At 40.9% G+C, this 27877-nt stretch overlaps 1 protein-coding gene across 1 annotated transcript in view; it reads right to left on the bottom strand.

Annotated features, from left to right (window-relative positions):
* The window catches only part of LOC137914122 (neurexin-2-like), a gene marked incomplete at its 3' end in the record, with an annotated part of 146204 nt that overhangs the window by 7122 nt on the left and 111205 nt on the right, over positions 1 to 27877 (bottom strand). Inside the window, exons 5-7 of the mRNA XM_068757739.1 lie at positions 14310 to 14611; positions 9348 to 9392; positions 3874 to 4035 (exon numbers count right to left, since the gene is read on the bottom strand). Coding sequence (XP_068613840.1) covers positions 3874 to 4035; positions 9348 to 9392; positions 14310 to 14611 — 509 coding nt within the window. The remainder of the gene's footprint in view (positions 1 to 3873; positions 4036 to 9347; positions 9393 to 14309; positions 14612 to 27877) is intronic.

Genomic DNA, 27877 nt, shown 5'->3' with positions numbered 1-27877 from the left:
CTTTTAAGTTGTGAAGACATTCTGAATTTGCACAGATGTTTAGAAAGTACCGGTAGTGTCGCCGTCGCTTTAGTCCTCATTTGCATTGGCTGTTTCTCACATGCCACACTGGAATTCTCATCTCGTGCAACGCGGCTCATCGGCTTTTGACTATCTAGTTCACCAGACAGCTGCTGTCAGAGTCCTTCACAGAGTATTTTTCAAACACTCCCCACCCCACTTAGCAAAGCTATGCTTTGCTTTTATTGAATGTCCCAATAATAACAAATATATTATACACCAATTGTATCTCTAATTGGGACACTCTTTTCTTTGGGGGGGGGGGGGACAAAGGTTAATTATAGGCTTATTATTTCTGAAGTCTTTGACTCAGCTGAGGGGACAAGGTGTTTTGTGTGTCGGACTGATCTCTCTAAAGTCAGGAGCCCCAGCATGCACCGAGGATTTCTCACCACCCTGGCAGTAAGGCTTACACGCTGCCAAAACGTCCTGAGGGGTGACGCTATTGATTTGTTTTGCCATTGAGAAACAAATCTAAAGCCCTGCAGGTCAGCAGAGCAAAATACATATTTTATCTAGATGTGCTTGCGGTACTCAATGCTCAGTGAGCCCATTTACTGAATAATAGAAGCCTGCTTTTGCACAAGTTATCACTATAAACCCACAGAAAATGCTGACATCCAGCCTTAATCGTGTTAATATGAAGTTATTTAACGCATCAACTTCGCTGACATTCAGCATGTCAAGTACCTTCAGTATTCGGCTACGATGAATTGCATTGATTGTTGTTGCCTTGGTGATTAAAGAAGCACATTGGGAAGGGAAAGGGCACACTTGGCATCAAACTACAGAGTCTCAAATGGATGCTGACTTGAGCTAAGTAGGGTGTGAGATTGGGGGGGGGGGGGGGGGGGGGGCGTTGTACGTCTCCTGAAGATTTTAGCATTCAACAAAGGTGCAAGTAGGAGAAGCCTGCAGATGAATAGAAAGAGCATCAGCGTGAAGTAGGGAGGGCAGGAAGTGAAAGAGCGAAACGAGAGGAGAGGATTCATCCAGCGCCTGGAATCAGTCAAAGAAATCAATTTTTAATTTGGCCATCAGGATGGCAAAGCTGGCGTGCCAACCGCGCTGCGGTTGGACTTAATTATACAACACTGCCCCGGGAAAGGGAAAACCAGAGGCAAAGAGAAGAAATGAGAGAGGTGGGGCGAGTCAGGAGGTTGAGAAGGGAAGAAAGTGAGAAAAAACTGACACGAAGGGAGGAGTGTGAAACGGGGAGATAGCAAGGTCACTTTCTGGAAGACAGAAGGAGATGGGGAAGTTGTGGTGGAGAGACAGATGGTGGCGTGCTGAACAGAAGAAACTGAGGAAACAAGACTGGGGGGGGGGGACTGAGCAGAAACACCCCATTTCACACCTCGCCACTCTAGGAGCCCAGTGAACGCATACATATGCCACACAGTGTGTGATCATCGCATGTGGGCGACTTTGAACACACACGAGCATGTGAGCACAAATAACTTCACAGAGCTTCAGTGGCTCTTTTGGTGTCTTTTCACTCCCCTTCTGCTGTGCTCTTCCTTTGGATTTCTGCTTCCTGGAGGCTACTGGCCAAGCGTATCAAAGGCATTTGACCACGGTAGTGGCATGAAAGTCTTGCCCCAGACCATAACACCACTGATCATCCGAGCCGTGCTGCTGAGCTAGCACAGGATGAAACAGACCGCTGACTACCCTCAGCCATTTACCCCAGCCCCTATTTTACCTGCCGCTTTCATTTCCTCTCATCGCGGGTTTTCTCCCTGCTTTTCTGTGTGATTACCTTTATGGCTGAGCTCAGCTAATACAGTCAATCAGGGAGTTGCCTTTTGCTACCGTGCTAATATCAGAGCCAAACTCTAATTAGATCTATCATCCTAGTTGCACTCGTTTGATTGAACCTAGAAATAATGAGTTATTCTTCTAAACTGGAGCCTTCCTGCATGCATATTACATGTATAGCATTGTGGCTATGGTGACCCAAACCAAAACTACTAAATGAAAAAAGCAGCCGTTGGCAGAATGTTTGCTGCAACACCGCTTTGCCCCCCGGATTCGTCTGAAGTTTCTTTCATATGCGCTCATCCTTCTCCTCAAAACTTTCACCATTCTTTTCACTTTCTTTACATTTGTCTGCTGAATATAAGCAATTATATTGAATAAATAATGCTACAGTTTTCTCCTACTGCACTTTTAATTCCACATCTCCTGAGTCTATTCCACAGACAGGAATATTTTTCTCTCCAGCCATCGTGTCTTATGTCATTTCCAGCACGTTGCACACGTTGCCTTCAGCTGTTTGTTGTTATGGGCTCCCGCCTCTGTGTGGCCGCTTCTTTCTTCTACTTTTCACCCACCCTCTCCTTTCTTTCTGTACGTTGACGGTAAATCCAGACTCGACTTGATGAGAGAGAAGATAGTCAAACGCCTTGGGAAGTTCAAGGCCCACTAGGGATCCTTCCGATAGCAACCTAAATAACGAAAATGTAATTCTGCAGGCATAATTAAGTTAGAGATAGAGCGATTACTGCGAGATCCATTAAAAGCGATGGCAAAAGTAATTACTTATTCAATCAGTGCAGTTTTATGAGCAAACGCGATAGCACCGTGTTGTGTCGCCTCTATAAAAGTCATTACATTTGCACGGGAATAATGCTTTAAGCTCTGATTGGTTCTTTTGACAGCTTGTTAAACTGTGATTTAAGCGCTGGTGAAACTAACATTCCTTTTTTTGCGGGGGGTCAAAGTAGAGCAAATACAGTTCATATAAGGCCTCCACACATCCATCCATGTCGATGTGTGTATCCCACTGTGGCGGGTGCGTGGGCTGTGTTTGGTCTGCCATGTGGTTAGGAAGAGCGTGAGGAAGCACAGAGGAAATAAACATTGGAAACAGATTCAGGACACTGTGTGTCTGACACCGCCTACTCGACGACGGGAGTTATATCCACTCGGGACGATGATTCCCTCGTGTTAACGCGAGTGTGCCACACGTTTTGTGTTTTCTCACTGCAACTATATGATACTCCTGTGATTTTGACTTCATATCCATTTTCTTTGAAATAATGACATCCTACTGATAGGGCAGCACAGCGGTAGTGTTGCAAGAAGGTCCCGAGTTCGATTCCATCTGGGGAATTTCTGTGCGGAATTAGCTTATTCTCCTTGTGTTTGAATGGGTTCTCTCCAGGTTCTCCGACTTCCTCCCACTAATAAAACATGCAATATAGGTGAATTGGTCACTACAAGTTGTCCATAGGTGTGAGTGTGAATGGTTGTCTGTCTTCTGCGTGGCCTTGCAATGGGGTGGTGTTTGTCCATAGCCAGGTGGGATAGACAATTAGGATTGTGTCACCACTAATAAGATGAATGAATACTACTGATGGTTCTGGGACTTTCCTTACCTAATATAATCAAATAATCTTATCTTAATCACAGATGACCTTCTCTTTCTGACGTAATCATTTAACAACTCTGAGTTACAACGGGCTTTTAAAAATTTAAACGTATGTGTTTAGCGGCAATAATTTGATGTCACGACGTGTGGAATGCACCAGCAGCGGCGTTATGAGTGAGTACGTACATAGTTAAATGGCATGCACATATGCAAATATATATAGTCATCTATTCATTTTTTTATGTCTGTTTTATCCGCCTTCTGGGTCAAGGGTGTTGCTGGAGCACAAATTCCTGCTTTTCTATGGGTGAGAGGCTTGAACATAGGCCGGCGTCGTCAGAGAAACACCACCGTCATGTAGCATAAAGAAGGCTAATATTTTCTCGTTTGTGTACATGGGTACATGTGATGGGACAGATAGCACACTGTAGACTCACATCTTTTAGGCAGCCCATGAAGTTGTTGCTGACGGGCGATCCAGGCAGGTCGGCAGTATTGGGACTTCCTCCAATGTAGAAGAAGTCATCGGAGCCCAGCATGGTGTAATCTTCCTGGGTGTAACCAGTGGTGGTCAATATACCATCCACCGAGATGGTCACCTGGCACAGGCATGGCCCAAAAGAGACAGATGAAGAGACACAGGGATAGAGAGGTATGGGAAAGGATGAGAGTGGAGAGAAATCAAGAAGAATGTGGAGGAAAAACAGGGAAGAAATTGGATTAAAGACCAGTCACAAGGTTGGGCCACGCCCTATGCGGTATCGCTTGGTTGGTTACTTCTGGTGTCAGTCAGACTGGAGGCTTTTACTCTTGAGTGCAGTTGCTAAGTGGAAACTACAGGAACCACACCACCTTGATGGCAAGAGTAGGGTTTTACTGCATTCTGAACTTATTTAAAGGCGACTTAAAGGAATGCAAAAACGAAACAAAACCCAAAAATGTGTCTGCAAAAAACCTAAACTCAGCCAGTTAGCTTAATGAACTAAAGGTAGATCTAAATGTCTTAACTAATCTCTGCACGGATCAGGTCTTTGGTCACGTTTGATCTTGAGCAGATAAGAAAATGCAGAGCAGAATCAAACACGCTCTCTGATATGAAGATTAAAATGTAGAAATGAACTAATCTTAATCCCATAGAGGCTATTCTGTATAAGCTCTCCTCCATTAAATCATATATTGATGTTTGCAATATCAGGTTGGAGCACATTGAACAGTGTTTAAACCTACATTATGGAGACTATGTGGAGACTAGATAGGACAAGATAAGATAAGTCTTAGCAACTGCACTCAACAGATCATTTGCCCAAGCTGAGGTTATATTTTCTCTTTCCAAGATTTGTACAAATTTTCCCTTTTGTTAGCCGTACTTCCCTTCTGAATAGGGCAACTCATTTTTATGTCTGCTGTTGCTACTCGGTGGGAACGATGGATCAAATTGTTTTCTGAGGCGTCCACCATTAAGACTGCGGGTGACAGGGCACGGGTACTGAAGGGGCTGTCGGCAGGGCAACTCCATACAAACAACCCACAGCGCCGACAAGGACCGTAAGAGTGGTGGAAGAGGAGCACGGGGCAAATAAGTCTCACCACATATGTTATTTATAAGTTCCCTACAAACCCCAGACATTTATTGATGGTGTGAGCTCTTCTAAATAAAAAGAATACGAAGAAGAGAGCGACTGATGTTTCTGAAATAAGAATATTCACTGAAGAATGGCCAGGCTATGCTCTAATGGATCACCGTTGACGGTTAATGATAAGTTCATGAGGGATGGTCATTGAGGAGCTGCCAGACATCTGTTTAGTTTACACCTTGTTCTGTCATGCAGTTATTCTGTTCTTGACTTCCCCATGAGCAGAATTCCATGCTTTACATATTCATCACTAGACAGGTGGCTGAAAATGTCCTGATATCACACACATCTGCAACCCACACAGATTTTTTCTTTATGTATATAGATTTTTAAGCAATATTTGGCTTTGCCGCATCACTTGCATCAGTATATGCTTAAGGGTCATAATATCGCACAGATAGATAATGGGTAATTTATTGAAGCACCGCCTGTGCTAAGCTTCTGTTATGTTAATATATTTACTGCATTTGAAGGGGCTGAAGCAAAAAAAAGTGTTGAGTGTACAGAAAGCAGCCAGGGTTAACGTCTGCATTTCTGCTCTTATTTCTGTCACTAACATATTTATTCCATGTTTACAGTCGAGACATGACGATGCTAATATGGCCGCTAGCTCGTTGTGATTGTGTCATCGGTTTCTCTATTGGCATGGTGCTGTTATTTGATGATCAAAGTATAACACAATAAAAAAAAAATGGATCACTGTGTAAAAGCTAAATTAAAAACGGGCTGATTTGATTTTCAAATCACTGAAACCTCTCATGTAATTTCAAATAGCACAAACAAATAACTATTTTTTAAATTGAATAAATGATAAAACAGGAATTGAATCGTTTCTTTAAAATAATTCGACATTGTGAATCCAGCAGCACCTTTCAAAAAAATAAAAAAGACAGGGTCTTGTTACCACTGTGTAAACATTTACACACTTCACTTTGAATAACATCTGGGAACTGAGGAAACCAGTCGCTGTCCTTTTGAAACGATTTTTTTCCCGATCTCTCCTCCAATAGCATTCAACAGGCACTCAGTTTATATGCATATATATCTCAACAAACTATGCTTAATAGGGTGTTCCTAAACTGATACTGTACATGCCGCAGTCATGTTTAATTAAGCATAAAAATGAAAATAATGTCCCTAATGCACTACACACAGTTCCACCCACACCGTGGACTATCACAGCTATTTATTATGTTATTGATTACCCCGTGACTGGTGCCAACTGATATGCTCACTAAGGTAAAACTAAAGAAACGAACTGCCGTGCATCAGATTGATGCCAAGGTGGTCTTGAGGGGGCCTCGAACCTGTTAGCCACATCCATGATAAGACAGAAAACCCTTGAAGGCGGTCACGCCTCTACTTTCAGCGACTTCTGACTCAAAGTTGATTCCCATCTGCTAACCTTGCATGTTTAACGCCACCGTCCGTGCAATGACAAGGCATTGGGTTTACCATGACAATGCATCACTTACCCCTTGATGGCACTAAATTTGGTAACAGTCAGAAATCCTTTATAGGGAGAAACAATTATATTTGTGTTAATGTATTACATTATACAGTAAGTAACATAATCGACGTCACACACTTCCTCCCCATCCCCTCATGTGAAAGCAAGGCCCACAAGAAGGAAGGATATTTAAAATGGGAATGAGGAAGAAGTGGTTCCAGCCCAGTGGTTGGACTTTGATAGATGTCTGGCAGCTCGTCAATGCTCATTAGCAGACCGTAGGCGGAAGATGTGGCGCTAAATTGGTACAGTTTGAGACGCTAAACCACGAACCGTTGAATTACATCTCTGGGTTAGTAATGGCATGGGGAGAATTGGGAAGCTTGAGTTGGATGCTGTCTGGGCAACAGCTGCCAATGGAGTTGAGGGAGGAAGTTTTTTGGAGTGCCAACAAGAGTTAAAGGGTTGGGGAGAGGGGGGTGAACAAAATCGGTTAGTATTTTTGTAAGTAAGGGAAAGTCAGACACAAAAATGGTTGTTAGTACAGTTACAACAAAGGTTTGATTCAAACAGTATATTAGTAGCACTGTTTTAGTAAATTTTGTGAGTGATAGGATTAGGTGAGGCTTCTTTAAAATTCCTCTGCAGTCTGATTGCTCAAACCAGGTCCGGATTTGGACTGAATGTGTTATTTCACGTGACAAGGATTTGTTTCGGTTAAGAGAAAACAAAATGAACCCATTCAAGTCAAAAGGGTGACACACAAAGCCATGCACCTAAATAGAAAGCTGACAAGACAAAAAGAAAAAAGAAATGGAGGTGACATAAAACAAACAGACCAGCTATGAATAAAATAAAATAAAATATGCATCTGTCAGGAAGCAGCACAATGAGGAAATAGAGGAAGTGCTATGCATTTAATTGCAGGGCACCATTACGCCAGACAATTCGGAGGGGGGGGGGGGCTTTCAGCGATGGGAGATACATTTGGACAGGGATGCAACAGACATAAATAAATAAATAAAAAGCAAAACATTAAACATCTATACTCAAGACTGACACGTGCTGATAGGTCTCCTGACCAATAGGAACATGCAGACAGGATGCAGGAACACTGGATGAATTTGGGATGGGAAGAGGGACCAGTGTCATCGATCACAGATGGTATCAACAGAAATGAGAGGGTTTTTTAAAGAATAGGGAAAGCTGGGAGGAGAGTGGAATTTCCTGTCTTGGTGATCAGAGTACTTGGTGTCAATTTTCAGACATACATCATGTTTTTCTCTCTCACTACTGAAGCCAAATACAAATACAGCAACCTCATTCACAACTGGACTTCTCATTACACTGTCGCTTGAATTAAATTATCTGCCTCAGTTTAAAGAGAAGTGGCCTAAAGTCGTGTGCTAAGAAAGATTAGGTCAATTTAGTTATTTTGGCACCAAGACGTGGGAAATCAATCACCTCTCTATACACTTTCCCCTTTTTTAATTTCAGCATATTTTTTTTATATGGTGTGAGGTCAAGTATTTATTTTAGTAAGTTAATTTGTAGTTGAGAAAAGAAAGGAAAGAAAAAAGGGAAAAATCAAAGATATAATATAGCAAGAGAGAATGGCTAAATGTTTTATGGCCGTATTGATTATATTAGGATAATTTATATATGTATGTATATATACACGTTTTCCATGATATATACATAAACATATATACTAAATGCAATTTGCATGTTAAAAAAATATAACAGAAGAGGGTAAATTTCTTCATGCAAGGGGTGGGGCCAATAAATTAGAAGGAATATAAGTTAATATTAGTATAAATCGAGGGTTTGATCACACACAGTTCAGAGTTCCTTTCTGCCCTGCATCAATAGGCTGAGAGACTAATTCATTGATTTGATAGTCCAGTGACAGCAATGTAGCAGTGTAATCTGGAAGAAAAAAACGAGTGTGTTAAGGTTTTTGTTCATGTTCAAATGCAGGTCTGGAAACAGCCTCATCTTGATGCTAAATCAGCTAAAGGCCACTAATGGGATCTGCCTGTGCAGGTTCTGAGTCATCCAGGTTTAAACTAGTCCACTTGATTCTTCTTGTTTGCTCGTCCTGACTAATGGGGTCGAGCCCTCATTCAAGGCCTATTTTACTGTGAGGGCGTAATAAAGAAAACTTGTAAACAGTCTCCATGACTCCATAAACCACCGGATGGCAAGCCTGGATAACAAGTTGCCCCAATACACGCTGAGCAGCTAACAGCGGAGCCATTTCTCTCAGATTGGTAAATGTTGACGATATTAATGAGCGTCCTCTTCTTTTTAAATCTTACCGTCACTGGAGTTTGTTTTGTTTTGTTTTTGTGTCGTTGAGAACTCTGCTGTGCACAATCGCTTAATAGGGTTATCTAAGAAATCAGGAGAAAACTGAAAAAAAAAGGCTAAAATGCTAACAATCGAAAATATATTGCATTAAGATTCTTTATTTCTTCATACGGATAGAGTTAAATAAAAACTAAAAAGACCAAATAAGAAGGGAACAAAATCAAAAGAAAAAAACAACAACAAAAATCTATATTTATGCAAGTTTTTTAATTCCGACCTCTTTGGATTAATACAAATTCTTTTCAGGAAGGGGAGAACCGGATGAGAAAAAAAGGGCAGAAACATACACTATATATAGAGAGAGATGGCGTAAAGAAAAACAGAGAAAGGAGGAGTTGTTCAGCTACCTTGAAATTGATGGTAGATTGTACTTTCAGTAAAGCAAACAGAATAGAAAGCGGAAACGGAAAACCCAGGGCAAACCAAAGTATAAGACAATTAGAATGATATCTACCATATAATGCAGTTTGTTTACCATAGCGTGTCCAATGCCTGCGTGCTTCAGGAGAAAACAGGGGGAGGAGAAAGAAAAAAATAATAATGACAAACCTTAAAATCAAGAAAACACATCTCAACCCCCAAAAAGTCGGAAAGAAAGATTCGAAAATAGCAAAATCAGCTTCCCCCGATAACAGAAAAAAAGCAAAAAAAAAAGTAGTACAATAGGTAAGTATTATTTGAAATAATGTAAAATATCTCTGCCATGTTGTTTTAATTGAAAAAAAACTTCCAAATAAAGAAATAAAGAAAGCAACCATTATTATTTTTTTCTTTCAAATAAAATCATAAAAAAGGAATAAAAAGGATATCAATACATTTGTTAGTATGTAAGTCGCAAGTCAAGTAGAGAAAACAGATGGTTCACATTCCGTGAATGACAGTGTTAGTCGTTGAAATTATAATATTAAGGGAAAGGAAAATTCAAGAATGAAAAGAATCAAACTGGAAACAGGTTCTGAGTCTTGTTAGTAAAAGAGACCAGAGTTAGCAAATCAACTTTCACAAAGGGGTTTTGGGTAGTTTTGATGAGGATGTTTGTTTTGAGAGGAGAAGGGGAATGAGGGAATATACAGTGGAAGTATTCACTTAGAGTGTAATCTGGTCAGCGGGCTCGGCCGGCGGAAAGATGGCGTTCTTTAGTGCCAATCATGCTTGGATTGGTGGAAATTGTGCAAATCTCAAAATAATCAGTAAGGGGCTACTGACAGTTCATTTTCTGTATTAAAGGAGGTAGTGTGGAATTATCAGGTGTGTCTCAGTAAATAGAATTCCTTCATATATAAGGCCTGAGAGATGGGCAGCATAATTTCATTCAGTGTTCTAGAGTCTGCAGCATCCTGGAAGAGAAGAATGCAGTCATTTAAACAATTTCTAAAGTAAAAAAAACAACAACAATGCTTGCTGTGCATGTGAATAGCAAAACATACAAAATACAACATGAAATGGAAATAGATCGATCAATAAATATGGAATCATGTCAAACATCTCACGTTAGTAGTCAATCATTTCCTGACTGTCAGACATCGTGTCACTGCCAATCAGGCCTGAATCTGCAGCACGAACCAGGCGACAGTTCTGAAAATAGGGACTTTATGGTGCGGCGCCTTCAGTGCATCACCGCCGCTGCTGCTACCACAGGACGGATGAAGCAGTTAGCACCAAGGGCGAAAAGTTTTTTTTTGAAACGTCACATTTAAAAGCTCTCAGCACCGACCATTGCTCCAACAATGGTATGTGGGATTTGAAAAGCCATAACAAATCAAATCTGAAACTTCATCCACACCAACTCACAGATCAAGGTTCATGATTAAGCGGTGTCCCCAGTAACGCACTTTGCCTAATGACTCCTCTTAATCCATTAACTTGGTAAATAGGATTCGAATGGTGGGTGTGAATTTGCATATCCACAACATATTCCAAGTCCCAACTGTACAAAACAAAGGCTGACACATCAATGCACGTATGGTGGGAGGCTCTGATGGTCGGGAAACTCAAAATCCTTCATTAAGTTAGACAAATGTACCCGAACAAAGGTGACAACGACTGCCGGCTTTTTGAAACTCACTGAAATAGAGCCTTTGATGCAGCGGCGAAGAAATGAGCGTGAGTGCAGCATTTTGAAGTTTTAGAAATCTCAGGCGTTCGACGTCTGGATGCTGAACCTTCGCATCCATTCTTTGACAGAACAGCCCCGGGATGGATGTCAAAGTGTTTGCCTTCAAAAACTGCTGCTGCTCCTTGAAAGGGCTCGATGGACCGATGACAGCGAGAGGAAAGATGGGCGTTGAAAATGAGCTCATCAACCTGGTGTGCAACCTCATACAGTGGCGCATGGGCATTTAATACATATCTAATCTAATAGTGACGCCCTGATTAAGTGTTGTGAATTGTTGGCAAATTTTAGAAGCCATTGTGGCCCACGAGTCAAAATGTTTGCCCACCCCTGTTCCAGACTCTAGAAGTCAGATGTTTTACTGCAGCTTTGAGAAGAGTAAGAACCCCTGAACTGGTGCTCCACTGTCAAATCAGTCAGGCAGAAAATTACAATTTAGCTACATTGTTGTTGTCAACTGATTGACAGAAAAGTCTGGTAACTAGCGGATTTAAATTTAATAGAAGAAAAAAGCACAACACCTCCTGAATAGCAAAGTTTAAGAGATGAAGGGAGCGTTATTGATGTCAAGCCTCACTGGACATCTTTTACACACCGTTCAGGGTGGACCTTACTAAACTGCAGCCGGTGGCGAATAAGCCGAATAAATTTTTAATGACAAAGCTATGGAAATGTTCAATATTGTAGTTCCAAGACAAGATTGATATATATTTAATAAAGCTCAAAGACTGATGATAAGTTATCCTTCAAACTTCAAATCTGGGCCTTTATAGGAATATGTGATAAGCCGGATATTTAGCGTCTGTCCAAGGTTCTACTTTCAATTGAAGTGGGGGGGTAATATTTGCACTTATTTGCCCTGTGAGAAGAGCACTAGTCTGAATATTAATCAATATGGCCAAAGGACTTCTAGTGAAATTATAAGGGGATTAAAAAAAAAGATCAGAAAAACATGAAGGTTTCCGTTTCTGCCCTTCGTATTTCTACAGCGTATGTGAATAAGACATAATTCCCATAATTTCCAAAATATGTGGATGATCATCAGTGTTAAAGTCGACAATATTTCAATGATGGTAAGTCATCATGTCAGGGCGAGCAGTGGGAGGGAGGAGGGGCAAACCTTGCTGCATATGCGAAGCAATCTGTGTATTGAATGGTGGGGAGTGTTCATTGTCGGAGCAGATTCAGAAGAGGTCAAGGGACGTGTCCTTGAACGCCTATCATCAGCGTACCACTGGGATCAGTCAAACAACCACCAGCACATTCATACTTGCAGTAACCCCAGGTGCCACAGTGGGGAGCTCTGAATCTGTGATCATATGTTAGGGGTGAAACATATCCATTTTCTCCCCCACTCCTTCCCTGTCGCTCCTCTCTTTTGGAGAAGAGTCGCTATCGCCTCACCTAATTCTGTCTGCTTCATTTTAGCCCACACAAGGATGATAAATGTATAGGTTTTGTGAAGAAAATTCAAACACAGGAGGAGGGAGCTATCGAGAGCTCAGTTATTTTGGAGCTTAGGGATGCAGTGGTAGATATGCATGACATTGCAAGAGCGATTAGGAGAAACAGGACAGGATGAGACTTCCAAGATCACTGGTCCTGAACCTAACCTCACCTGGACCTTAAAATGCAGGATATAATTTCAGCTCAAATTGGAGGAGGACTAAAAAACTATCAGTATGTGCTTGTGTGGGTGCACTGCATATATTTTCACGTATATTCTGTGAGTAAACACAGGGTCAAATGTGTCCATCTAGAGCCCTTTAACACCAAGGATGACTGCTGTGTTGATTACAACAATCTGCAGAAGACTCAAGCCGTTAAAGGAGTTGCACAGGTCACCTGGGAAGAATAGTGCGGCGCTGTGTGTGTTGGCATTTGCTCATCTTGCATGAGTTAAATGATGAAGAGTGCTGTTTCATCAACAGCAAGTGACATGTCAAAATATGTTTCCACGGATTACCTCTAACAAGGAGGTAGTGTTTTCACCGGCAGGATTACACAAAATCCTTCCGATAGATTTTCGTTAAAGCTGTTAGGAAGGCCAGTAGCTCTAAGGATGAACATGTGTTCCTTGATCAGGAGCAGAAACAGACTCTCCATGTGGATAGGCAACAGGCTGCTTTCCATGTTGCATGCAAGGAAGCACCTTGTGAGCCCTGGCTGAAAATTTCACTGCTTGAGTGTCTCCAGACTTGAGGAGAATCGAGGCAATTCACAGTCTCACACTGCCAAATCTCTTTCCACTTCTGCCCCAGCAGCATGGAGGTTCAGCTGCCCCTGCCCCCCCCCACAGTCTGGTTAGCTGTGTGGAAATGTCTCCCTGCAATTTAAAAGCACTTTGTTCACATTAAAGATGGCTTTGCTTTCAGCTTTTCTTTTTGCATGTAGGAATTTCTTCAGTATCCAAAAGCACACGAGTTTGATAAGATTAGCTGTTTCTTGGGATAATTTGCATGCGTAAATGAAAGAAGTTGATGTCCTATCTTTGTGTTAATGCATTCACATCAGGCTTTTTTTTGCATCCGATTATTAGGTCTGACAAGCCATTCATTCCAATTACAAATGTAGAGAAGTAAGCACAGACAGGGTAAGTGAAATTGATTGTATCTTGCTGCTGCTATCTGCAACTGCCAGTTGATGACCTAGAGCAAGAAGAGAGTTTTAGCATATACAGTACTTGTGCCTGCATTTATACGTGAAGATGAAAAAAACCCCACAAACATCTGGAGAGTAGGTGCTACTTTTCCATTGGTTATAGTTAAAGATTTGTAAAAATGCATTCTGTAATTTATTTGGAAACAGTTTAAGTGCATTGTCACCTTTGATAATTTAGGGTACATTCTGTTTGTCTAGCGTAGTAAATAACTTGCAAATAACTTGAGTAAAGCACTTTTTTTTTTCTTGGCCATAAATAACTTTCAACTGAATGCATGTTAACTTTAATATAGATATATTGGAATAATAGTCTAATTTTCAATTGATGTGTTATTGCCTTTTTGCTTTTTGTATTATTTTGGTGAGATGGGTCTTTGAACATTTAAAAAGTGAAAAAATAAAATCATGTTAAGGACAGAAAAACATGTCTGCCTTCTTGTCTAACTCCAACCTGGGGAAAAAAAACAAAAACAAACTTATGTTGGGCAGCAAGAAAAAAGGAGATAAGAGAAATAAGGTTAAACAAATATTCCCTGTGCTGGGAAAAAGGTGAGACAAATTATACAAGCAGAGGTGGCGTGGGTTTCAGACAGAGGCGCCACACTGACTGCGGTGGCCCTGGGTTACAAGGGCAGTGTTTACCTGTCGCAGGTTGCGAGTGACGCGCACGTCATGCCAGGTGTTATCGTTGAACTTGCCGTTGACAGGCTCAACCAGCGCCTCGAATGCCCCCGAACCAAGGTTGATGACCAACCAAACCGCTCCGCTCTTCAAGGAAAGGTTGACATAGTCGGCCGACTTGCCAGTGTGCAACATGAGGCCGTTGCGTTGCAGAGTGCGAAAAGAAAGCGTGATTTCATCAGTGCTGCTCTGGATGGGTGTCAGCGACAGGTCATAGCAGAAGAACTCGTTTCCTTTGAAGGTGGCTACTGACTCTTCCTTGCCTAAAAAAAAGAGGAGTGAGAGACAAAGAAATACGTTACGTAAACAGAGGATTACACCAAGATGATGATGTTGTGAGGAAGTAAATGGTTCTTTCTAAGATGAAAGGCACAAAATAGCTTTTGTCCAGCGGTTACTGCAGTGAAATCAATTTATATTTTATTTTTTTAAGTAGCAGATCTAATCATTAGATGTGCATTATTATGCAGATCATTTGCAAATTCCTAAGAGATGCCTGTGGAGCAACAGTAAAATATTATTTTAACATACATACATAAACATAACAGTTTGGGAATAACACTGATGGAGCTATCATGGCTTTTGTGTAAGAATGTGTTGGACAAACGTGTTAAAATGAAAATAACTGTGGCTATTGATTCTAAATAATTGTTGCTGCAGCTCAAATTCATGCAACACACATCCATTATGTAAGCATCGAATGTTGGATCTGAAGCATTCAAATGCTTCATATTTCATCCAAGAGGCTTCTTCAGTTCAGACTGGTGGAAGCTCATTTAAACTGCTCTGAGGTCACTAACAGTTGAAACACCTTAAGGACTGCCTCAGAAGACGTGAGATATTCGTAATTAGATCAGTGCGTCAATTAAACTTAGATGCAGATTGATGCATCTGCCATCCGATGACACAGAGTTTGTTAAAGTAAAGCAAACAGGTGGATCAGAATGAGGAGGAAAAGGGGGATCAAAGAAGATGAGAGGATCAGCCCCAAACAGCCAAAAAGAAAAGGTGGTTGACATCTTTACTAATGCATGTCAATCTGTCTGTGGCTCATGGCCTCCTTTCATTGCACTGAGCTTTGTTCACACGCTACCAGTCAGAGCCAGCAGTTTGTACGACAGACACACGTCAAACTGCAGCCCAACAGCAGGGGGAGGATGCTGCGAGCATCTGTCAGAAATTGAACAAACACCTGCAGCTGTCACCGATTTGACAATATGCACAACTGGTACACCTCTATCACAAGTCAAGTGTGGAACAAGGTTAGCGGGAGATTAGCAATCACTAATGCTTTTTTAAAAATATCTATTTTTATTTGATCATTTTTTTGTTTCATGACTACATTCTCAATTTTACCTAAATGTTTATTTGAATAGAAATCAAAGACTGCTACCTTAGATTATCACATATTATAAATGGGATCAGCGGTTTCTTGGAACAAAATGTATTTATCTTTTACAAAACTATAACAGCAAACCCTCTCAGCTCTCAAATACCTTTCCCGACTCAGCAGTCATACAAATCAAATGGTTTCCTGATTTGAACAGTGATGCGAGGTGACACATCACTTCCTGTGTGTGTTTGCCCCTCCATGGTCCTTTTACCCCGGGGGGAGGCCAGAATGAAGAATCAGTCTCCAGTAATGAGGTTTAGGGCTCAAACAGAAATGACAATGGCAAACTCAAACAGCCAAGAGGGCCCTGCATGGCTGCGTCATCAAATATAGTTTATCCTGAAGTTCCATTACAGCAAAATTGCTTCAAGAGCTCGATGTACCTCCCTTGGGAAGGAGGCTGCGGCGGGCCGGAGGAGCGATCTGGGGGAGACAGACTAAAAAAACGGAACCTCATGAATGAGCGACATTGCCATAGGAGCCTTCTTAGCTGGGGAGAAAAGAGCGGCAAAGGATAACACCCTATCCATTTGACAGCGGGGATTTTCACCGAGATGTGATCATAGACAGCTGAGCCGTCTGTCTACGCAGGGAAGCGATCTTGACACTATTTCATAAACACCAAGTTAAAGAATAGCGGTTGCATGGAAGTCATGTAAACAAAAGAAACATGGTGAAAGAGAGGAAGACTGCTCTGTTGAGTGACATGCAAACTCGTTTTACTTCTCCGACATCAGAGACAATGAAAGAGCTTCGTAATGCGGGTGCATGCACTCACATGAAAGAAAAAAAAATTTAAAAGATCATTTTGGTTAAAATCAAAATTGAGAACAATCTCAAGAGAAATGTGAATTGTCATGGAGAGAAAGCGTTAAAGGCGGTAGAGAAAGAGACAGAGAAAAAAAACATATCTCCCAAGGGCAGCCTCCCAGCGGTGGATGCATTGCTGATGTAGGAAGAACAAAAGCATATACTAAATGGACCGTGGCGACCATTTTCAATTACGCATTAAGTTGGACCCACTCCCAAAGTCTGGGCTTGGCTGTTGACGGTAAGCAACAAACAGCTTGTGATTGGCTCTATGAGCTCAGTGAGATTGCGCGGCATGCAACTGAGGGACACTAGCTGCAAACAACAACAACAACGTTCTTCTGTTTATGTCTGTTTAATGAATAGAAGGCTGAGTGGAGGAGATAAAGCCGTGGAGGAGAAGGAAGAGGACGGGAGGTGGAGGGTTTTACTGCTCCATCTGCCTCCATGGTCACAATGCCAACGATGCTTCTCAACAAATTATTTTAAAATGGAATGTCATATAATTTGTGTGGCTGAAATCATTTTTGCTGTAAGAAATTCGATGATCCTTGTTCACACTGCAGTGTTCCGGACGAGCCCTCCTCCCAGACCCAGAGGCAGCAGATCATTCAAGACAAAAGAGTAATACAATAAAACTAACAGAAAGACTACTTTATTTCCTTCCCTGAGAACACTTGAGCCCCAATGACTAGGTACTTATCCCTTCACGTTTCTCCTTTCACATCACCGCGCCTCTCTATATGCATCCTCCCATTCCCATGGTGGAACTGTTGTGATTGCATATGCACTTGGACGGTTTCCTTTGTAGTCAGATATGATCTCTTCCAGTAAGGGCCAATGCCGTATCCACAGGTAAGGCAGACACAAGCACACGGCAGATGCTAAAGTGCTGTCAAGAGCTCAAGTAACCTCTCAGAGGGACCTGACTATGACAGGAATGACTATTTTAAAATGTAGCCACCTGTAGCAGTGTTTGTCTCATCAATTAAATGCTCAGTTTCTCTAGCCTTTCATTTTATTGCACTTGTTAGACTCACCATAGACCAGTCATCTAAATGCGTCCCAAAAAAAAGAAAAATCCTGCTTCCGGACAGAGCAATCTAACCTACAATGTTGTCATGGCGGAGCAGAACTAATGAGACACACTGTGGTTTGACATTATCCATTGAGTATTGAGACTCAGCAGCCTGCCTGCTCGTACTTCTTACTCCATCTCAACATCACTCTTTCAAGCTATCCCATAATCAAACAGACAACAGAAGAAAGGATTCACATTTTCTTTGACCTTCTACATTCATACAGGATACAGAATCAATGCAATAACCTCCAGCCCCACTACCAACTCTTCACAATCATTCCACCCACAGTACAGCTCAGGACATTGCTGCAGTGGTGAGGGCAAGCAGCTGGCTCTCCGCGACCTCCGACCTTCGTTCTTCATGAGACGGTGCTTCGGTTGTCTGAGCTGTACAGTGAATGTGTAGGAGTGTGGAGGGACAGAGGGGAAGAAAGAATTGACTGTCAAACAGTCCAACCCACACACACTGGAACCTATACAAGTCTGACAGTCCTACCATAGCTTCTAGCGAGGACCCAAAGCAAGAACCAGCATAATGATGTGCAAACATCTTTCTAGCTTTCTGGGAAGAGAAAGTCATGAATTCGGATCTGAGGATATTTATACGAAGTGTCACCCGTGATGGAAAAATACGGCATCACAAAGGGTGATGAAACGTGATGAAAACACAAATACAATTTACATTTTTCAATGTCGCCCCCAAAAGTGTCATTTTATCATCATCTTTGGTGGATATTACAGTGATAAAAGTGAACTGCAGCACGTGCGACCAAATTGGATTCAACTCAGAGACAGAGCAGGTTTAATAAGACGAGCAGCATGAACAGCTCTATCCAAACATGTGCGGCATATTAGGCAACACATGATAAACCTTAGCATACTGCTTTTTGGCTGATTGGATTATGTATCGGGAGTAATTAGTTCATTTGAATCAAATCAAAAAGAGAATTAGAAAAGCACCAAGCACCTCAATGTGCCTATAATTGTGATTTAGACCGAAAATAATGGTCCTATATTTTATTTTCAGATTCCTTAATGATGAAAACAAACCTCTAGCAATTTGATTCACATTGATATTATTAGTTTAGAAGTTATTCACAAAAATCACACTTTCAGTAGTGACAATTTATTTTGGACATAGATCCATACATTTTGTAGATAGAACAAATCATCTTTTCCCAGTACTAATTTCCCAGTGTCTTGGTATATATGCATGATGTAGATCACCAAATGCTGGTAAATCCACTCTTCACACGATATTTTCATCTAAAAACACAGCAAAACATGCATGTGCAGACATTGACTGTTAGCTTCTGACAAATGCCAGCTCCACTGCTAAGACACAGTTGAGCAGCTTTGCAGGAAGGATTTGAGAAGGAGACCTGAGAGCAGTGGGGAATGCATGGAGCACGTGAAGGCTTTGATGCTGCCAAACAGGCCGTAGATGGTGCTGAGTGTGCTGTGCCGGCTCCGAGGAAAAGGTAAAGGCAATAAGACGAGAACCTTTTTCCTCATTCAATTCTTCAAGAGGAAAATACATTTTGAAGGAGGGGTGGAGTTCCAGAGTTATTGGAGACCGATCGTTTGCTGATGGATTGATTGCTCAGGTCTCTGTGGTTTCTCCTTGCTTTATGTTTTGCCCCTCATGGATTTTCTCATGGACCTCACACTTAAATCTGAGCTGTCAGCTGTTCTTAATAAAATTATTTGCAATGTTCTGCACTTGATCAAAAGATGGCATTAATTTTACTGAAGCCAGGCAGTAAAACTGCTGTTTAGCAACAACATGATGTACGTCACCATCAAAATGTATAATTTGTGTCGTAAAATAAATGATATATGTAATTGTAATTTGTGAGTCTGAATCTTTTTAATGTTGGACAGGATGATCACTAAGGTATTAATTCACTTAAATATGTCTCAGAAGACACTGCATTTAGGCACCAGATCAGTGTTTAAGTCTGAAAACCACAGACGGGCACAAACAAACAAAAAATGCATTCAAAGTCTAAAAGTTGATTTATTTTTATTCATTTTTTCCAGAAGAATGATTGGACTGTCAAACTACAGCTTGTCGTGCATCGTTTAAAAAGCTAAACACAAACAGGGCATGTGTATGTTGCAAACCGACCTGACTAATACAACCTTGAAATACTACGCCAGTGAATTGAGACTGTTTTTTGTGTTGGTTGGTGCCGTAATGACCTTCTGGATAGCAGTACTTCAATAATGTACCCGACAAAACCTCATTAATTTTGTATTGAAAATAATTTTGTGAGAAGCTGTTTCACCCATCACCTGTAGTATGACATGCTGCATCACTCTGGCCAATCACGCAATCGCTCTGTTAACGGCTCTGGAGAGTTTTGACAGCTAATAAATTACATCTTACTAGTGCATCACGTCTGTTTTAACGCTGCCAGACCTGACACGTAATACAATCTAGTTAGCCATACTGCTCATTTGTGAATAGTTGTGTGTCTTGGTCCACAGTGAATGCACCATCATATACTATTCAACATGATTGTTTTGCTCTGTGCATCTACCACCAAAACAGCAAATGTGTACAAAATGTGAGCTGTTTTGAGTGAGGTCACGCAAATATGAAGTGCCTAAATAGTAACGTTCATTCCTGGGGGATTCATGTTCTTTGTTTCAACTGTTTGAGGAGATACATAATATTCAAAAGATGCAGCTTCACAGTCCGAGGATTTATGAGCGGTAAAACGGGAAAATAAAACGAGGACAGGCGTAACTCTTGCTACAGATTTGGATGTAAAGCCAGAACAGTCTACTGTATGAAGACACGTGTAACTAATCGCCGAAAAAACTTGATCTCTTATCAATGAAATATATCTAGAGCCCTTATTTGGACTTTAATGTAATCCAAGTGCATTAGAATAAATTCATTTTATCACACCGCCTCTAAAAGGTTGCTGCAGGTCACATTTTAAGACCTCACAGTTCATTTTAATTTCATCCTTGTGCTACTGCAGTGACTGACGGCATTTGAAGGTCACTGAAGGAGCATGCAGGTGACAAAGACAAAACCTTCCAGTAGAGCTATAGCGAGAGCAGCTTTAAAGCATGATTTGCATATTAAATTGTTCCTTTCTCGCTGGACTAATATTAAATTGACACGACCCTGACTTAACCTTGAAAATAAGCGGTGTCTGGTTGAGCTGCGTCATCATATTGTGTTTGGATGCAGGGAGCTTTGGTTTGACTTTTTGTTTCACACATTCACACATCTACAAAATATGACATTGAGATGAGCTAATGGCATTTATTTATTAAATATACCACCGCAGCTGCCCTGGAACACCGTTCTTCCCTTTTCTCTTTTCCTGACTATCACTCTTTCTTGTTGATCTTGTTCATTTTGCCCCAGTCATTTCTGTTGTCTCCTACTGTGGCTGGCTGGCAGCCTGACTATTATTCCAGCGAAGGCGTTTTTGTTTTGTGTGAGTGGGTTTAAGTGGGACACAAAGAAACTGTCAGGTGAACTGACACTAATGATAGCTTCATGCAGCTCTTGGTGGCTAACCTCTTAGCCTGCATGAACCGAGAATAGCAAGGTACTTAATTTAGCTCTGTTAGCTTTGACCAAGAGCATGGGCTTACCTTGTGGAGCGCAAACCAAACCCACTTCTGTACACATTTTGAATCTTTTGTTCGAGTAGAAATAAATATTATAAGAACACTGCAGGAACTGCTTTCTTTGGACCTTGCAAGCTCTACCCATCTTTGGTGGAAAGGTTGATTGTTACGTTGTTGGAAACAAAAATTTCTTATATTGTTCCTGGGATTATGAGAAGGGCAACAACCTTTTATTGTGTCGCACTCTTTTTATTCCTTTTTGAAAAGTGAAAACCATCGAGGAATGGATTTCATCTTTCAGCAGCTCCATTGAGCATTAGTTGGACCGGGCTCATTAACTTTGTATTGAATTGCAGTGGAAATATATCAGAGAAGACACACAGCCATTTGCATATTTTCACACTTCTATAAATAACAAATACACTGCCATACGACCTGCAAATAAAATGCTTAATAAACATATTCTATTTTTATTAAAGTGATCGCCTACAGAAAACATATATTAAATGTGAACACACATACACGCACACAATTTTAATAAATGCCAAATGTTGTATGAGTATAAATTATCCAGAATATTTAAATAGTAATGATAAACTGAATTTCTGTTTGAAAAAGGCCTTTGACCTTTGAACCTGGCACTAAGAACAGTGGAGCTGCCCGAGGAAGACCCTGGAGACCGTGGCCATCTCATGGCAAGCACACAAAAAGAGTATCTGTTGTGAGATGAGGATTATATGATATGGCTTTATGTATGGAACAGAATCCCCTTCCTTTCACATTGTAAAGAGGCCAAGGAATAAAATGGTGTGATGTTGGCCTAAACGCGGCGTTCTGGTTTGTATGTGGAGACGTTAACACAAAAAGCACACATCATTTCAATCCAGCCGCAGTGAAGCCCAATATTGCAAGCTACTGGGGTAATAACTCGCAAATGTTGGCCGTGCACCATGATGAACATTTATCCTCTGGCAGATCTCAGATTTTGTTTCAGGGAGATGACCTCATACTAGCCCACAGGCTGCATTACTTCCCATCAAAATAAACATAATCAAAGACAGACTTATTGAGCGAGGGAGCTCTCAGATACAGTACTAACTTAATTAGTAATGTATTGAACACAAACCTATAAAGCTCATTCAGTTACTCAGTCAGCAGCAGTTGTACTGTTACTGTCTGAAGGATCACATGAATAGATCTGGAACTAGAGTGGTTACGGTAGACTGTCAATATTAAGGATATTGATCAAATTACACCGACGTAATGATTCATGTACCAACTTTTGTTACCTGTGATCGATTTGGGTGAGTTGGGAGCTCCACGAGTAGGGTGAGACAGAAAGTGAGACAGCACCGACTGCAGTATTTTAAAAGGGCGAGACATCACAACACAGGAGACACCGGGTTGTTTTACAAAATACATTGAAAAGTTGGAATGTACAGCGGACAGCCTTTGAGCTCTGTTGCGGAGCTACAGCTAATGCTGGTTTATTACTGATGTTAATTAACCAAAAACGCATCTGAAATTATTTACCAACCATCTTAGCATTTTAAAATAGGAGTTGGGTTTTAGTAAGTCAGAAGGATGAAAGCAAAACTATGTGAAATTGCTACTATTTACTGGGAAATAAAAGTAAGCAAACTGTAGTAGTGACAAAGTGACAGGCACACTTTTAATTGTTTCTCTTTAATTATTTCTATTATTAACCATCCTTATATATATATATATATATATATATTTGTCTTTATCTAGTTCGATATTGTGTCAATACTCCAACAGGCCCTTTTGATCCACAGAATAAAAAATAGTCTCCTTTGTGGTTACGAAATAAGTCAGTGCTAAAAATGCCGAAAAAAGGACACTTACTTTCCCGTCAACGTTTCTATTCTTAAGGCTAGCGCTGTTTGATAAGACCCCGTGGGCCCGATTTTGCTCATTCTGTGGGTTGTGGATGTTGTAAAATCATGCTTTTCATCTCATCAGCAAGCTCATAAATTCAAATGGAATGTTTAACCAGAAATCGTGTTTTCATTTGTACTACTGCTTAGGATTAACATTTTACACACATGCAACCCCTGTAATGTATACACTGGTGGCACTGACACACACAGTCAAGCCCATCAACATCCATATGAGCGTAGAAAACACGCACAGCTGTTTCTAATCAACAAATGAGTTGTGTTGTTAGCTGACGCTACAGTGACTATTGACAGTGAACTAGCAGTATGGGTGATGAGCTGTTTGTCTAATAACCAAGGCTGCATTTCAATTTCACATCTGACTGAACAGTTTGTTTAGCTGCACAAGACTGATATGACACCTGACTTAGCAGGATACTTTATTTGTGGCTGCCTGTGCTACTGCTGAGGACTATAATGGCAAAAGAAAGTCACATATTGAAGGCGAAGGTTCCATGCCATGAGTGAGAACCTGCAAGGTGTGCTGCAATGTTGGCTACAAAAGCTAAGAAATGCTAAATAAAATAAGGAAGTGCTACCAGGCTGCAGATAAATACTCTGCCATACACTGCTCATGGGTCACAGGTGATTACTGAGAGGGATTACTTCAGGAGGAGTCTACAGATTTCTTTGGTGAAATCCTGCCAGCCTATTGTTTGAGAGAGCACCTACCTTTGAAAAGGTTTAGGACAGACCGTTAAACACACTCATGTGTCCACATAGAAATAACCCAACATCATATCGAACCTATCAAAGGGCCCCATTATGTTGGTGGAGCTTGAAAGTGACTTTGGTTTCATTCTTCTCCCCTTTGGCCTTGCCTCTCTGAAACACACAGACAGCTCTCTACGTCTGGTCTAATTAAAGAGTCTTATTCATCCCCCACGCTCGTCCTTGCCTTTCTGTGTCATGCACTTCGTCTCCAGTTATTGGCGAGTCAGCTGTATTTTTATTTATTTTTCCAGTCCAACTAGAAATCAATGTAGGTGATGCTTTTGAGCAAATATTGCATGTTGCATCACAGGGAATTTAAGTTAAAAAATACCCTTAAGGTATTTACTTAGCCGTGTTCTCCACAGAAATGTTTGCTGTAAAAAGATGTTATTTTTAGTCTATGTATAGACCACAGCCTTTTAGTGCCAGATGATAAATGGGGTGGCTAAAGTTCAGATTCAACTCGTTTGTTGCACACTACAGCCATACATTCATGCAAAATGAAAGTCATAATTTCTAAGTCTACGCACAGTCTTGCAGTCAATACATCCCCGATTTCTCTCCACCTCACGCTTCTCCCAAGTGGTCAATATTTGTCTTGGCTTTAAGGGCACACAAACATCCTCTGAGGGGTGAACGCTTATTTGGGACTTGGTCCTGTCTCTGTCTGACTGTGTGGTTTAGGAGATTATCGGTGTGTCAGTGAAACTCTTTGTGGACAGTAGTTTGAGCAGTTGTGTGTGTGTGTGGGCAATGCATTTTATTGCAGTATATGTGCTTTACTTCAGGCCTGTAGGCATGAAGGAGGGTGTTAAGTTTCTTTATTAGGGTACAATCTACAACAGATTTATTCCCAGTCAAGCAAGCTTTGCATTGGCAACTATATGGTTTAATTATTTTGACAAATAAAAGAAAAAAGAAACTGACAAGTGCAGTGTTGAAAAGTATTCAGCAACAGATTGCCTTCAGAAGTTGCCTGATGACTGCTGAATGACTGAAGGTTGACCTAACGACCAAACAGAGTTCACCTGTATGTAATTTAATCTCAGTTAGATTACATGCAGGTGGACTTTCAATCTCACATTTAAAGCAGGGTGGGGCTATACAAAGATTTCCTGAGCTTTGAACATCTCACAGAGCTCTGTTCAACCCATCACCCAGAAATGGAAAGAGTATGGCACAACTGAAAACCAACCAAGACAAGGCAGTCCAGATCAGAAAGTAGCCAAGAGTCCCATGGTGACTGCTGAGATCCACAGGTCCAGGGGGGAATCTGTCCACAGGACAACTATTGGTCACGCAATGCATAAATCTGGCCTTTATAGAAGAGAGACAAGAATATAACCATAAGAAATCACATTTTTTAGTTTGCCAGAAGCCACGTGGAGAACGTAGTAAACATGGAAGAAGGAAAACTAACTTTGCACATCAAGTGCTGTGAGCACACCATCCCAACTGTGAAACATGGGCAGCATCATCTTTGTCTCTCTCATCATGCTCTGGGGGTTCTTCTCTTCAGCAGGGACAGCGAAGATGGACAGAGTGGATGAGAAGATGTATAGAGCCAGATACAGGGCTAATTTGGAAGAAAACCTGTAGACGTTTGCAACAGACTTCACCTTCCATCCAAATATAAAGCCAGTGCTATACACATGTTAGAATGGACCAGTCAAATACTTTTGCACACCACACTTTGCAGTATTTTTTTTATTGTAAAAATAACAATAATAATAATGTAAAAAAAACAATGTAATTCAGAATTGTATGCTACTTTGTTTTGCTCTTTCACATAAAATTGCAATGCAATTTCAATAAAATGCATTTGTTTGTTATTGTAAGATAATAAAATATGGGTTCAAGTTCGAAGGGTATGAATACTTTTACCAGCCGCTGTACACTAAATGTTCTTTTCCCTTAATGTGATGGCAGCCTCATCACAACCTTGTCAAATGTTAGAGAAGTGACTCCGCTGTGACTCCTATGTCAATGTCAGAACGCCTTACGGTGGCAACATCTGAAATGTTTCCCGGGGCCCATCTAGCCAACCTTGAATGAGGAACTGAAAAGATGAGGTACATCTGACACTGCAGGGTGTATCATGACAACTCCAGCTATTATTTATGGTGAAGAGACAGTGACAGCCACGTGTTGTCAAATATGTAAAAGTTCATGGGATATTTTAGGTATGGAAACGGCACGGAAATGTTTGACGGCGATCTAGCGCAGCTGTTCAATACAGAAACAGAGGATGAGGACTTTGATGGGTTTGATTAATGACGATTAATAAAAGCTGTGTACTAAACTCTGTTTTGCTCCGGCTTGATTTTTGAAAACGCGCACTAGCATGCTTGTTTGATTGATGACGATTAAAAATGTGTGTACCGAACTCAGTTTCGCTCCTGCTTTATTTTGCGCACCTATCATGCCGGCGCCTTTTGAGCCAGCACGCCCTTTGTATGTTTAAAATACCGAAAAATCAGCTGTTAATGAGACTGCGCCGAATCAGCTGGTGCATCATATGGTCGTGAAAATACGGTAGATATATATATATTCTTTAGGAAAATAGTATTTTATAAACATTTAATTATTAGTGGATACATAAAATAACATTTCTAACATGGCTGAAGAAAAGAAAATAAAAATTAAGCAAGCTCCAAGCCAATAAAATGTTGTTACTGTAATGAGGCGGGTTTCAAATAACTGTTTTTTAGGAGCATGTTATTAATTTTTGCTATTTGATTGTTGTGTTAGATTTGACTATAATTTAAATGTCACCCTTTTTACTATTGCCCCTTATTTACCAGTTTAATAATGGATCATGAAAAAAACAAAAAAAACAAAAAGGAAAAAAGAGATTAGATGATGAACATTTATTTTTGGTAAATACAGCATTTTCAGGTGCTTGGTTAAGTTAGGAGAACTATCAATCACACACTCAAATAATGGTGGCGCTTTAATCACAGTTTCATCACACGTCCCCCTGTTAGAAATGTCTGCTTTCAGACCTGTCTTTTTAGCCTCATTGGAGGAACACTGTGGGATTCTGTTTAAAAGTGACTTTGTTGTCCACTTAATGATCAGCATCAACATTAAAGAAGAGATGTCTTCATCAGTACCCTCGGCACACACCCCGCATTCATGCTTCATTAATATTTCAACATTGTGAATCCCCCATCTCCATGGATCTTCTTTTTTTTAATATTTCCTGTCTTCATTGCTCACACAGTGCAAAATTGAGATCCAAAGGAGCTCTGACACATTAATTAAAGAGTTATTGAAATTAGCGATGGCTGTCCATCTTGTTGCCGCGAGAGTGCCAGCCAAGATTATTTATCTGCCTTGATTAGGTAAGTCTCCCTTTCATTTGACTAAACTTTGCTTTCGGGATCGACTCAATCACAGAGAGGAACAAACAGACTCGCTGACACTGTGCGGAGACAAAAATATGAACGTGTGCTGCCAAGACAATTAAAAACGATGCGTTTTTGCAATCAAAATTAAAAGTGCGAAATGTTATTGGATTTTACGTGATCCGCTGCTCGTGTTCAGTGTTTTACTTCTGACATCAACATGAAGTTTATGAAAATACATATACAGATGCAGCTTGTTACAGATTAAGAATACAATGGCATGTGGGGAGTATAAGACTAGTAAATATGAGGGTAAATGCTGCAGTCTTTGCAGAAGCCCATCAAAGTGGAAATATTTCCTCTGGCATGAAATCAGTCCTTCGTCCACCCCCATCCTGCCCGTTCTGTCTCTCTGCCATTTCTTTTCCATGCAAGCATCCCTACATCTTTCCTTCTCTTGAGCCGCACAAGGTTTGATAAATTGTTATTCTTATTTTGTGCAGCATGTTAGCGTCCCCCACCCGAACAACAACAGTTTTCCGGTGCTTTGAATCCCTCTGTATACCGGTTCCATTTGTGACGCAGCCTTTCTTCTCCAGCCCTTATATATCCTCCCATCCATC

This window comes from Brachionichthys hirsutus, unplaced genomic scaffold (assembly GCF_040956055.1).
Source record: "Brachionichthys hirsutus isolate HB-005 unplaced genomic scaffold, CSIRO-AGI_Bhir_v1 contig_742, whole genome shotgun sequence".
In the NCBI taxonomy this organism is placed as follows: domain Eukaryota; kingdom Metazoa; phylum Chordata; class Actinopteri; order Lophiiformes; family Brachionichthyidae; genus Brachionichthys; species Brachionichthys hirsutus.
The sequence above is the reverse complement of the archived record's forward strand: the minus strand, read 5'-3'. Positions and strand labels throughout refer to the sequence as shown.